Raw genomic sequence first — 13,231 nt, 5'->3', positions numbered from 1 at the left:
AAGAAAATTTAAGTATGTTGAAACAAACAGAATTTTTGAAGGAATCTTTATTTTCTAAACTGAAATCTCGTAAATTCTCTAAAAAGTTTGATTTTTTTCTGCTAGAGTTAAGCAAAAAAATGCCAAAAACTCGAGTTGCCAGTTTGCCAGGTAATCAAATTAACCAATGCTTGTATGCGAAGCGTTCGCATCAATCCATCATCCCTATGCACCACACATTCCTCGGAGCAATGGCTTGCACTAATCAGACTTCGCAGTGAAGCGCGTTAAACAAATTAACTTTACATTGCTTCGATGCACTCGACACACTCCTGCTGATAACACTATCGTTGGGGAAATTTAACCAACACCGCCACGAAATGAACACTTAGCTTCCACCGTCCGCTCGAAGGCGATTAATGCCTTGTTTTTGCACTCTGCACCAAAACAAAAAGGGCAGCTAAAACCAGTTGCGCCGGAAAAGGCACAATCCAACGTACGTCTGGTTTCACCGCCAGCCACATAAACCAGGCCCTGCCAATGGGCTTTGTGGCTTCCGTTTGCACATGCACTTGTTGCATTGAACGTCGATTCACTTTCGTTTTGAGCATGGTGACAACACATCGAAAAAAAAAAAACGAGCGATTGTCCGCTAACCTGGCTGGAACTGGTGCCGGAGACTGCCTGCAACCTCCGGAAAAGCCGCTTGCCGTTGATGCCGAGCCCAAGCCACGATGTAGCCTCGTGCGCGTCTCCTTAGCGATTGAAGTCCGGCTTGGGCTCCCTCCGGCAGTTTCTTGGCGTTTGCGTTCGGCATGCCAAGGGCGGGGGGAAAAGGCGGAAAAATCGGATGCCAAAGCACCAGCAAGGAGGCGCGTACGTCACGCTCGGAAAAGTAATGTTCGCTTCGCCGGCGATAAAACGCAGGCGGGCACGCTGTACGAAGATTAATCTTGCCTGTTTTTTTTTGTATTCTGCCCTTTTTCGCCTCCTTTGTTTTTTTTTTGCTTAGAGTCACGAAATGTGGGTTGAAGTTTATGTAACCATTGCACCGGGCAGATATAATTTTATTGTCCACCTTTACGGCTCTCTCTTCTTCTGTGTTACATTTATCACCACTTATTGTTGTATGTTTGATTTCGTCGCGGATTACAGAAGAGCAGTTTAACGCTGTGTCTATATCGATGCGCTTCGTATGCTTTGCTTTGTAATGTAATTTTTCAGGTTCGATATTTTATTGTTATTTGAATAATAATTAAATTAAATATCAACAATAGCTTTTTTTTATAAATTCTGATCATATCAATCGATGAAATTGAAAATTGGTCATCCGTTACACATGTACCGCACAATTTAATTTTCTCCTTGACTTCTCGCGCTCTACGATGAGCTTCTGCAAAAGAAAACTCATGTGCATTGGCACGAATAACATCCCTCTATCCCAACGCACAGTACTTTAACTTCCCATTTTATGTGTGTCTTCCCTCATGCCGCAGCTTCCGGCGTGATCTTCGGAAGCGATCTATCGATCGTTGCATCTCACAAAAACAAAATTCAAAAGCCTCAATCTTGGTGCTCGATTCTTCGTCCGGCATCTTCGGGCTAAGAACCGAAACGAGCTGCCTTCCAGCGTGTGTGTGTGTGTGTGTGTGTAGAGTGTTCGATGATACAATCGCCGGTTACGCTGGCGCATCCACAACGCACGTCACGCAACGTGCGGTGAATTGATGCATCGACAACAAGCGACGAACCCCCTCTCGATGGGGTGACGGGGGGGAGATCTTAATGGGTTGCATCCAACACAACGACGGAGCAGCATGGAACAGGAAAATGCGAAACACAACCGAGCGAGTAAAGCATAATTAGCACGAAGCGAAAGATGGAAAAACTGCTCACACACCAGTGCGACGTTAGGTTTTTACGCTAAATGCTGCCGGCATCGAAAAATCCGACCGACAGAAGACTACGTTGTGCAGCATAGGCTAATCAGCGGGTTGTGTGCAGCCCCCATTGGTGGTGCACGAGCGTGTGCTGGCCGCATGGTACCGGAAGCGATTGGCGGAAAAATCCGAAGCATAAATGCTAACGGAACGGGCACGGGCGAATAAACTTGACTATGTAGTAAAATATGTTGGTTGAAAAGTATACTGACTCCATTGGTGTCTATTGCTAAATTTAAAACGCGCTAGGATTATTTTTCCACATAAATTATTGACGAATGGAAAATATGTAAAAGTATTTTAATAAATTTTAAACACACAACGAACAGTATAAATATAAATTGTGGTTGATCAAACATCTCCCCAATAACACATTTGAAAAACAATAACGTCAACTGAATGAACATTTCATGTTATAAAAAACAAAAAATACAAACAATCAATCGACGAAACTTATCGATCCATGTATTACAGCACAAAACAACCCGATCAAGCTCCAAACTCCAGTGGCGCCGTGGTATATGAATCACAAGTGTTTCCTAAAATGCGGAACACAAGTGATAATGAAAGTGAAACCTAAAGCACCCTCTGCGGACGTGCGACCGGAGGGGCACGGGCGCAGTGAAACCAACCACCCTTTCCGGTTGCTTGCTCTTGGGCGAAAGAAAGCCGGGGTCCACCATGCGGCGCTTCCTCCCGTTCGCCGTCGTTAAGGGTAGCAAAATTAAATCATTTGCAGCGGAATGCATGTACATAAATTCGGTTACGGTGGAGGGGAGATGGGAGAAGGAGGAAGGTTGAAGGGGGTGTTATTACGTCGGCTGGGCAATCGACCGTTGGAGGATTATGTTCGTACCGAATGAGGAGCAGCTGACCGCGGTGTCTTTACGGTGGCATGCCAACAACATTTTCGGTCTGTTGTTGTCTCGTACTGTTTGGGTTGATCATTTGAAGACATTCGTGTTTTACAGCGAGAGACATACATGATTACGCGGGGTATAAGTTATATTTTTTTGCCAAAGAATATTCTGCATTCACGAGGGAACGTTTCGGGGAATAAATATTTTTTTAAGTTTTTAAAAACCATTCCCGGTTTGAGGGATGATAATTCTTTCGTTCTTTTTTTTTTATTTTATTGGATTATTTTTCAACACATCTACGTCAACAATGTACTACAAGAGTTCTTCATAATAAATTCAAAATTTTATTCAATTCATAAACAAAAAATACATCAGTAAATCTATTTTCCATGGTTCTCCTCGATACGGTAGTGGAGGTGATAAACCTCTTCATCGTTTCCTTCTGTTTTTCTCTTTTTCTCCCTCTCTCTCTCTCTCTCTCTTCGTCGGTATAGCACAAAAACCATGCTACAAATTACGTACATTTTAATATAACTCTGACAAGTTCTCCTACCATATGGGAAGACATTTCCCCCACGTTTCGAATGCTAAACACTGGCAACGTTTGGGAGTTTTGTGTCCACACGGTACCCCCTCCCTATCCTCTGTGGTTTCCGACGAACCTTTCGAAGCACTATCTTTTAACGGATTCTATCGCTTCGCCGGTTGATTTGTTCGCACCTGTTTCTATTGTTTCTTTCGTTCGTTCGATCTACATTTTAACGTTATAAAATCGAGGAGCATACACGTTCCTACCTACTTGTTGAAGAACATTCCGTTTGAAAAAAAAAAACAAATGTATAAAACCTACTTACATCTTTTATTTACATCATACAAAACTATCACGTTTCCATCTCGCGCTGTAGAAACGAAAACCCTTGACGGGTAGGTTGGTAGAATTGATAATCTTACTGCTAGAAAAGCCGAGTAATGTTCTTCGCCCCATTCTTACTCACTATTTACACTTTCCCCTAACTATTCTTTGCAACTGGATGCTTTCAGTTTAAAAGAAACGAAAAAAAAACCTCGACTGATCGACTCTTCTTAAAGTATCTATCCAGCTCCGGGATGTTCGTCTACGATAAAATGGCAAAGATGCGTTGGTAAGCAAAACTACAAAATCTTACTACAAAAACAAAAAAAAGAAATCCCCTCTTTCGTTACCGTTCACGATGAAATTGGGGTGTGCTCGCGAAAGCCAATTTTTTTTTAAATCACGTCACGTGAGCAAAACAAAAATCAAAGGCACAAAAGTATCGGTACGCGATTGTGGCTGCTTGTGTTTGATCGTCGATCGGATGGCGGGGAGTTGGTGGGCAGAAGAGAGATATGGGAGCGCACCACTCCTCAGAAGTGGTCCACCTTGACGGAGACGGTGTGGGCGGCCGTGTTACTCGGCAGATCGATGTCCTCCCAGTCGGTCTGCAGGTTCTTCTCGCTATCGGTCGCCTTGAGCGACAGGCCGAGCGACGCGGTACGGCCGGCACAGTGCGGGATGTTGAGCGTGACCGGCTTCAGGAACTCGGTGCCCTGCGGGCCACACATCACCAGTGGCGACAGCATCGTTTCACCTGCGAGGAAAACGCGCGTGGAAAGTGACATAGGGAAAAAGGTGGAAAAACAAAGACAACTCGTTAGACTTGTTTGCACAGGAAGCGTTTGCTGAGAGAATAAATGCTCAAATGCATGCACAACTATTACGGATGTTTTACGGTGAATAAATCGATTAGAAATGAATAAGCGAGTGAAGCAACACAACGGCGGATATCGTAGCGAACATTAGGTGGATGCGCTGATGAGTTTTACCCAACGATGAATAATGTATGCAGCTAATCTATTACTAACCCACAGGGTGGATGCATGCAAGAAGCGACAATCATTTAACCATTAGCAGCTTGATCGATGATGGGTAAATGCATGCAAAATAAATTAAAATAAAAAACACACTCTCACACACAAACACACATTCAACAAAAACAGAAATAACCGTTTAACTAACGAAATGAAAACATATTTAACATAACAACGAAATCCAAATATGTTTCAACTTTGAATAAACAAGTGAAAAAAACATACACACACACACACAAGCCTTTAAATTGTGTATGAAACAATGAACATAAAAAGAGAAAAACAAAAACGAGAGACATAAAATATAAACAAAAAAAGAGAGAAGGACGATGATAGCAAATGGAATAAAAATCACATAAACAAAAATCACATCAATCATAACACTATTAAAACAAGACCTGAAATGTGAATTCATATGGTGAAAAACTAAATGTGTGACAAGATGAAAAAAAAATTTCAAACAATTTAACATAAAAAACCATCAGACACACACACAAGCGAAAAAATAAAATAAAATTCAAGCAATTGCTGCTGCAAAAACGTGAAGCGTTCAAAATATGTGCACAACACAACGTCGCGCGTAAAAATGCAGAAAACAGAAACAAAATTTGCAATTGACGGCACGTGGGTGAAAAGAGAAGTAAGGGGCGGAGAGGAAAAATAGGCAAAAAACAAACAAACAAAAAAAAATGCATACAGCAAAATCACGAGCAACACAGCAAACATAGGAAAAACAGAGGAGAGAGCATACGATTGATAAGTGTTTCATAAACTAGTGGGGAAGTGAAAACAGTACAACACTAAAGGGGCGTGGAGTAAACAACATAAGAAAAAAGGAAGAAAGAGTGTTGAAGTGTGTGTGTGTGTGTAAATGGAGAGAGTCCAGAAAAAACCACCAACCATTCTCCATGTCGAGCGGTGGGCCGCCGACGCTTTCGCTCAGCCGCGGATCGGTGACGGTGAAGTAGATCTCCTGCTTGACGCCGGGCGCGATCGCACCGGGCGGTATCTGCAGCGAGACGTTCCAGACCGGATCGGCCAGGCTGCCGCCGGTGGCATCGAACAGCCCGCGGCGGGTGATCGGTTGCCGGGGTGGCGGCAGTCCGAGCGACAGTTCGCTCACGAACGGTGTGCTGGTTGCGTTCGGGGGACCTATCGGGAGGCTCATCTGCGAGCTGGCCCCGGTGGCCGTGGTGTACTGCGTCTCGATGGACGTGCGGCTTGCGTAGACGGCCGGATCCGGCGGTTGCGTCGGTGTACGGTTCGCCCCGGCTGGTGGTGGTGGTGGCGGTGGCATGACCGGTGGAGCCGTTCGTTTGAGGAAGTTAGAAATGTGAGAAGCCCGGGCACTCTTCGGTGTTCCCATACCGAGCACCGGGGACGAGGTGGCGATGGGTCCGCTGACAACCTTGCCAAGGTCGGAATCGTTCTGATTGCTCACGGTAAGGGTGCGCTCCTGGGATTGGCCCTCCTCGTGTTCATCGTCTTCCAGCTCATCGTCATCCTCTTCGGCGGCCAAAGGAGCGGACGAGGTGGAACCACGTACGGGTCTCTGCTCTTCTTCGCCACTCACCACTGCGGGTGGCAGCGTTTTGTGCTCGAGTATCTCGGCCGCTTCCTGCGACCCGCCTATATGCAAACTGGCCATCTCGGACACCGGAGCCGTCGGCTGGCATCCGTCGAGTTCGTTCTTCGACTCGTAGATCGGTTCGTGCTTCAGCTCCCGGCGCGAGACGTACACCGGTTCGGCCATCGATTCCATCGCTTCCTTGCGCGATTGGTAGATCTGGTCGCGCATCTGACTGCGTCGCTCCCGGAGTTCGCCGTTGCGGGACGACGAGTAGCCGCTCTTGCACGAACTGCTCGACGGCGAGTTCGGTGAGCTCGAGCACGAGCCCCCGCTGGCACCCGGCGTGACACCCTGGTTGCGCAGGAAGCGATCACTAGGACCGGTGGTATTTGTAGCCGAGCTTGTGTTCCCGGTCGTTCCGGTGCTACCGTTGCCGGACAGCGACGAAGGCTGCTGCTGCTGCTGCATTTCCACCATACGACTCTGCTGGATGCGATCTTGCATTTGTTTCTTGCTCTGGTACAGATGGTCCCGGTGCATCTCCCGTCGGCTCTGGTACACCGGGTCTTCCAGCCCGGCCCGCCGCGAGTGCTCCCTTGCCTCATTGTACAGGAACGAGCCGCTTTTGCTCTGGTAGATCGACTCATCCGCTCCCTCCACCGTCCGTTGCTGGTGGTGGTGGTGGTGAGTTCGGTGGTGCGGCTGGTCCGTTATGGACGCATGGTTCGGTGCCCGCTCCGAGCCCATACGGCGCCGGTTCAGCTGACCAAAGCTCGGCGAAGGTGCCGTCCGATCGGCCATACTGTGGCGTCGCACAATCCTTCGCCCGAGCGTACTGACGGTCGCGCCCGGTTCCAGCTGACCGCGACCACGCTCCAACTCGATCAGTGCCCGGTTGGCGTACAGGTTCTCGTCCTGCTGGTAGTACTCTGCTTGGCCCTGCTGCTGCCGCAGCTGCTGTTGCCGGTAGTGGCCATAGTACGAGCTTCCTCCGCCGTTTCCGTAGATCGACTCCATCTCCAGGTTCTGGTAGGTACTGTTCGCGTCCTTCGGGTAGTACGGCTCGTGTCGTTCGTACCCTCCGCCACCTCCTCGGGGCAGCTGGGGCGAGTACGGTCCCTGATATCCCGGCCCATACCGGGGATCGTTATAGTACACCTGCTGCTGCTGCTGAGGATAGACGGCCCGTGGGTCATACTGTTGCTGCTGACCGCTCATCATTCGCGCCACTCGGGGCTCCATCATCGAGTGCTGCCGCTTCAGTATTGGCCGCAGTGACTTCTTGTCCGCATCGCCCGCCAGGCTGACCTGCCGCCGCAGGGGCCGGGTGGACTTGATGAAGGCGTTCCGGATCGCCTTCAGGGGCGACTTGAGAATGTTCTTCTTCGGCGGCTTGGCCGGCAGCTCGGGCGGCAGCGACGGATCGTAGTGAGACGGGCCGGGCGGTTGGCCGGGTATGGGTGGCAAGGGTTGCCGCTGCAGGTGGCGCATCCGCTCCTGGTGCATCAGGTGCTGCTGATGCTGGTTGAACTCATGGATCGACATCATTGGCTCCATGTCTCTGCAGAAGGAGGAGGTTTCGGGAGGTTTTTTTTGGGTATAGGGGGGTTTATTTTCGTTTTTTTTTCTTTTTTCGAAGGCCATCAGGAATCGGAGGAGGGTTTTGGTTATCGTTCATTATCGTACGCCAAAGTGTCGAAGAAGTTGGGATTATTGGGTGTTGGGAGGGGGGTGATTATTTGGTTGGTTTTTTTTTGTCTAGCAGATGCGTGAAACACACCATCTCACCATCTCGGGACTCGAAGTAACCGGGGCAAGAGGACATCACAATCTCATTAATGCATTCGACGGGATGCACTAACTTTTTCCCCCATTTGATTTCATGCGATCCTGATTTTCTCTTTTCCTGTTCGTACGAAACGACCTACACGAGCCATCGGAGGATAGGACCGGGTGAACTGCCGGAAGGCAATCCAACCGGCAAGCGGACATAGTGAAAACCTTGATCTCTTTCACAACGGGGGGGGAGCGGAATAGAAAAAAAAAAAGTTTCATCCTATTGGCCACAGCTTTTGGGGCAGGATAAGACACAAACTCGCACACAATCGATCATACAAGAAACGTCAATAGAGAAGGAAGACAGTGTGGAGTGGCCCACTTACAGGCCCACATACGGAAGCACGCTCATACCACACACACACACACACATATACACATACACACTGACAAATTCACCATAGTTTGGTTCCTGTTGCTCATTTACCAACCGTGTCTAAGTACAACAACCAACCCCTAGTCCCTTCAACCACCATTACACCAGCTTGAATTACCTTGATCCGCGCTTCCAGTTTGTTCGCGTTGGTCATTAATGTTACGGAGAGTACGACTAAGTTAAGCTAGGTAGGTACAGGGTAGAGGCAAAGTTATAGATTTGAATACACATAGCAGTGGACAGGGTCAGAGTGAAGAGAACCATTCTGAGTTAATTAAAGATAGATTTTTTTAGGATTGAATATTCGCCAAAAATAGACATAGCGAAAGTAAATTTGAAGCTATTGTTAGTAAGGCAGGAACCAAGCGAACTCGGTACGGTAAACTGAGTGTATTAATAATCGAAAATACATTCTTTCATAAAATAATATACGCGCTGGGGCTACCGAAGAAGCAGAGATTAAATTGTATATTACAAGCGCTTAAGCCGATGGGTATAACTTTCGTTTTTTTTTTTTAAATAATACCGATAAAACATTACATAAATGTTTCTATTTGAATGTAAAAATAGGACTGGTTTGCCGGTAGCGAAGAACATAAAAAATACAGATACGCGATCAAGTAATGTAAATGCCAAACCAATCGAAGTACGATAGGAGCGAAAAGGGACAAGGGAGGAATGAAAACAAAGAATTTACGAATTTTCACGCAGAGCAGAGAGATTTTGTCGTTTTCTATTTGGTTTGTGTTTGGTTGTTGTTTTGCTTCGCTTTGAACGTACCAAATAAAATGAGGGTAAAAAGTTAGTGCGATCTGTGTCTTTGCCGATACATGTAGATTGGAATAATATTTGTTTCACAGCACGGTTCTAAAATTCGTCTACGAGGAAAATACAGTTTGTTTTTGGTGCGGGGGAAAATTCGGACTGCCGGAAAAAAGAGTTTGAGAGATGGATTCTTTTGTTTTTTTCTTCTTTTCAATTTGCGTCATCGCGATCATAACAGAGGGAATGAAAGTTACGAGTCTAGCGTTTGTCTGAGTTTAATTTAAAAATATTAAGCGTTTCTTAAAAGCTCGCGTACACATTTCGAATGAAAGTTATGTTAAAACACACGCGCACAAAATGTTGCAGTTTTGTTCAGGCCGTTGAAAACCGTAACCAGCAAAAATTGTTAAAAAAAAAAGAACGTAGGGATGCACTTCATACGGCCCTTCCAAATGGCGTCAGTTAGAGAAATTGGTCAAGATTATATACGAGGTTGTTGTGGATGAATAAAAAAAAACATTTTAAAAACATTTTCCAAAGCGAAATACATCTCTACCGAGAGAAACGCGCGGCATGCTTGCATGGCGAACGATGAATTATGAATGTTGAACAAACGTGAAGAAAAAGTCGTATATTTATCACATTGCCTCTGGTCTGTCACGTCCTTCCTTTTCCGTCCAATTAATTCCTTGCCATTTTCCATTCCCTAACAAATGTCCGAGTGTTAGTAGCAAAACCGTGGTGGTTCACAAGAATCACCGTCGATGATGACGTACAGATTGTTTTTTTTTCTTATCTTTTCTTCCGGGGGACATAATGAAGGAAGTCGTACGAGGTGACGGGTTTTGAGATAGCGAAGGGTAGGGAAAAAAGAAAGAGAAAAAAAAGCAAAGGCTCCACTTACCGTATGTTGTGGTGGTGCCCGACCACGGTGCCTAGCTGCGGCTTGCGGTACAGCTCGAAGGCCGAGCCACGCTGCTCCCGACTTCCGGCGAGATCGAGCGCATGCCGATCGGAGGGATGCAGCGCTGGCATGTTGCCTGCGGGGATGAAATGAAACGTATTACGGTAAGAAGTGAAGGTTACCGAAGGTTGGGAGCGTTTTGGGTTAAGGGTTTAGGATTAGGAAGGGTCGGGATTTGGTACGGGGTTAATACCAACACGTTTATGGACGCATTGAGAGTGAGTGTTATCGATGCGGTCAACGTTTGTCGTAGGATGGATTATATGTTACTTTCCTCGAATCGGACTATAAACGTTACTTGTTTAACAAATATCATACAAATCGGAAGGGGAAATGATCTTTGTTTTTAATAATCGATCTCAAAAAATACACAGTGTAATGAAATTTGTCTAATGGTTTCTTCACAAATGTTATGCGGCAAAGAACACATGTCTGTTGAGCCCATATTAAATGATAATAACCTTTAGTTAACGTTTAGTTTAGTAAATGTAAGTATCTTTTCATTTAACACTCAATTATTGCATTCTTCTGTAACTGTTGATCTAACTGGTTCATAAAGAATGTTTTGTTGTTGTATCGTATTTTAATGGTAGTTTCTTATTACGGTCTCATTATATTGGATAATAGTTAAGTGTGAAGAAGTTGAGTTGCCCCTCTTGAGAATGATATAGGAGGTATTTGAAAAAAAAAAAATTTAAGACATATTAAGTCGAGTGCTAACAATATGATTTAAATTTACAAACCGATGAAAGTTGCTATCTTTTGTTATGGGCTTTATGCATCTCTTTTAAAAATGTGAGTAATTTTCATGATAGATTGTTTGAGTGTGTGTTGTTGTTGGTCATGTTGGTAAAAGGAGCGTAAGCAAATTGGAAAAGGGTTTTTCTTTTTGTAATTGGTGTGGTTGTGCGTGCATGCTTGTGCTTGTGGAGGTGGTGGTGATGTTACCTATGCCATGAGTTCCAGCCCCGTTACCTCTATGCATGTAAGTATTGCCGTAGGGGTATTGTGCGTTGTTACCGTTGTTATAACCATTGCTCGCACCCCCCATTGCCATTTGCTCCCGTGCACCACCATTGCCCATGTAGGAGTGATGACTACCGTTGGCGTTGCCGTTGTACATCGGTCCACCGCTGGCGCCACCGCCGTTCCCGTTTGCCCCAGCGCCAACGCCGTACGGGTTGTACGGGTGCATCGGTGGCATCGGTCCGTGCGCTCCCGTCGCCCCATTGTTCGGCGAGCTCGGCACGTTGTGGGCCATACCCTGGTGGTAATGGGACGATGCCATCGGTGGGTAGTAGAACCCATCCGGTGACCGTGGCGAAATGGGTTCCTGAAACAAAAAAAAATGTTAGGCTTTGAACATGCACAACACGTAGCGTTGACAACTTACCCCATTGTCCCACTGGCCTGAGTGGTGCATTCCGGAACCGTTGCTGCCGGCGCCGCCTCCACCGATCGGTGGCCGATAGTTCTTCGGCTTTGGTGGCGGAACCGGTTTGAAGGGGGCACCACCATTACCTAGGGCTCCACCAACCATGGCACCAGGCGGAGGTCCTGGCGAACCGATCATCGAAGGCCCTTTGTTCGGTTTCGAGTAGTCCGCCTGCGAGGCTGAATTATTACGACTGTATCGCGTGGTAGAAGAAAAAGTGGTGAATTAGGATTAGAAAACGTGCCAAACAAATCCTAAGGCAGTAACAAACCAACTCTAAAACTAATTGAACAGTGAAAATGGTGAAAACTGAACTCTAGAAACAGTGATCGGGCAATTGTAGCGCAAGAACGTTGCGTTCAGCAAGCAGGTTGGAATCAAACGGAAGGTACGGAGGAGTGTAAGGAGCGAAAACTGGCATCGTAACGCGGCACGAGCGAAACCATTTTTGTGGCAAAACAATTTTCAATCCAGTACATGGAAATGGGAAACAAAAGGAATGATGTGTGATAAGTTTGCATGGTGATACAGTGCACCTTCTAAAATAACGGAACGATTTTACAAACGAACGAACAAACTGTCTACCGATGGCGCGTTGTACCTTGCAGCAGTTCCTTGCAGCCGAGGGCCCTGAACTACGGGCCGTCTAGTGCCCCCCCTCGGGCAACATTAATTAAACAATCAGTACGACGGTAAAAAGAATAACTAACCAAGCCCTCTCGCCTAAACAAGTGTGTCGTACTTTGACTGAACTAATCGGCGCCTGTGTGGGCAGCAAATGGTGTGATAGTGGAGATTTGGTTGCGATTTGTTTAGGAACAACTGTTCCCTCATCTGCTGCCGGGACCTTATTTGGTTGGGCAAGGGATTATATCGGTACGCAGCGTGAAAACAAAATAAGAACAGGAAACACACATAGTTTCACTTCTCCGTTAGCGATCCTGCCCCCTTTTTTTTGCTTTCCCCTCTCTAACGCTTCCCTTCTTCCGTGACATCTTCCGTTAGTACCTGTATTTGCCGTAATCCGTTTTCGTTTCGATCATATGCTTCCGAGGGCTGTCGAGGACGAGATTCGTTGGTCGCTGCGGCAAGTTCATGCCACCGCCGGACCGATCGCCCGAGTTTCGTTGCGTCAGCGGCTCGTGCATTCCGGCGCCTGAGGGGAATAAATGTCTCCGTTAGTTTTGTATCCTGTTTGGCCGTTTCTTCAACAAGCGTACCATTGTAATTACTCCTGGCCGTCGTTAGCAGCATATCGGAGGCAGGGTTCATTGCTGGGTTGCGGCCATACTCTCCCAGACCAGCCTGATTTGGCACCATCGGATGCGTTCCGTTGCGCGTGCTGCAAAAGGGAAACGGAACAAAACGTTAGAGACTCGGTGCTAGCGGTTAGCATGGGGCTCGTGGCAATAAGCAAAGGAGATCGGTGGGGGGAAGGAGGAAAAGAAAATGTATTTTCGACAAAAAAAATCATAACTACGCAGAGGATCCTATTCCTACGGGCCAACGGGAAAATGCAGGAAAGAGGGGGAACCTGTCGTTCGTTTCGCCCAGCCATCCGCGGAAAGTAGTGCGGGAAAGACTTACTTTGGCACCGATTTCAGATCATCGGGTGC

The 13,231-nt window shown here is 46.7% G+C and overlaps 1 protein-coding gene across 1 annotated transcript in view; it reads right to left on the bottom strand.

Annotated features, from left to right (window-relative positions):
• Nucleotides 1–3,100: 3,100 nt before the first annotated feature.
• LOC131271684 (uncharacterized) overlaps nucleotides 3,101–13,231 on the bottom strand; it is a 50,431-nt gene continuing 40,300 nt past the window's right edge. Inside the window, 8 exon segments of the mRNA XM_058273190.1 lie at nucleotides 3,101–4,389; nucleotides 5,570–7,800; nucleotides 10,121–10,256; nucleotides 11,129–11,513; nucleotides 11,574–11,808; nucleotides 12,624–12,771; nucleotides 12,836–12,957; nucleotides 13,203–13,231. The exon segment at nucleotides 13,203–13,231 is cut by the window's right edge and continues 539 nt beyond it. Coding sequence (XP_058129173.1) covers nucleotides 4,166–4,389; nucleotides 5,570–7,800; nucleotides 10,121–10,256; nucleotides 11,129–11,513; nucleotides 11,574–11,808; nucleotides 12,624–12,771; nucleotides 12,836–12,957; nucleotides 13,203–13,231 — 3,510 coding nt within the window. The 3' untranslated portion in view covers nucleotides 3,101–4,165.

Source organism: Anopheles coustani, chromosome 3 (genome assembly GCF_943734705.1).
Source record: "Anopheles coustani chromosome 3, idAnoCousDA_361_x.2, whole genome shotgun sequence".
Lineage (NCBI taxonomy): Eukaryota > Metazoa > Arthropoda > Insecta > Diptera > Culicidae > Anopheles > Anopheles coustani.
Note: the sequence above shows the minus strand (reverse complement) of the source record. Positions and strands in the feature narration are given on the sequence as shown.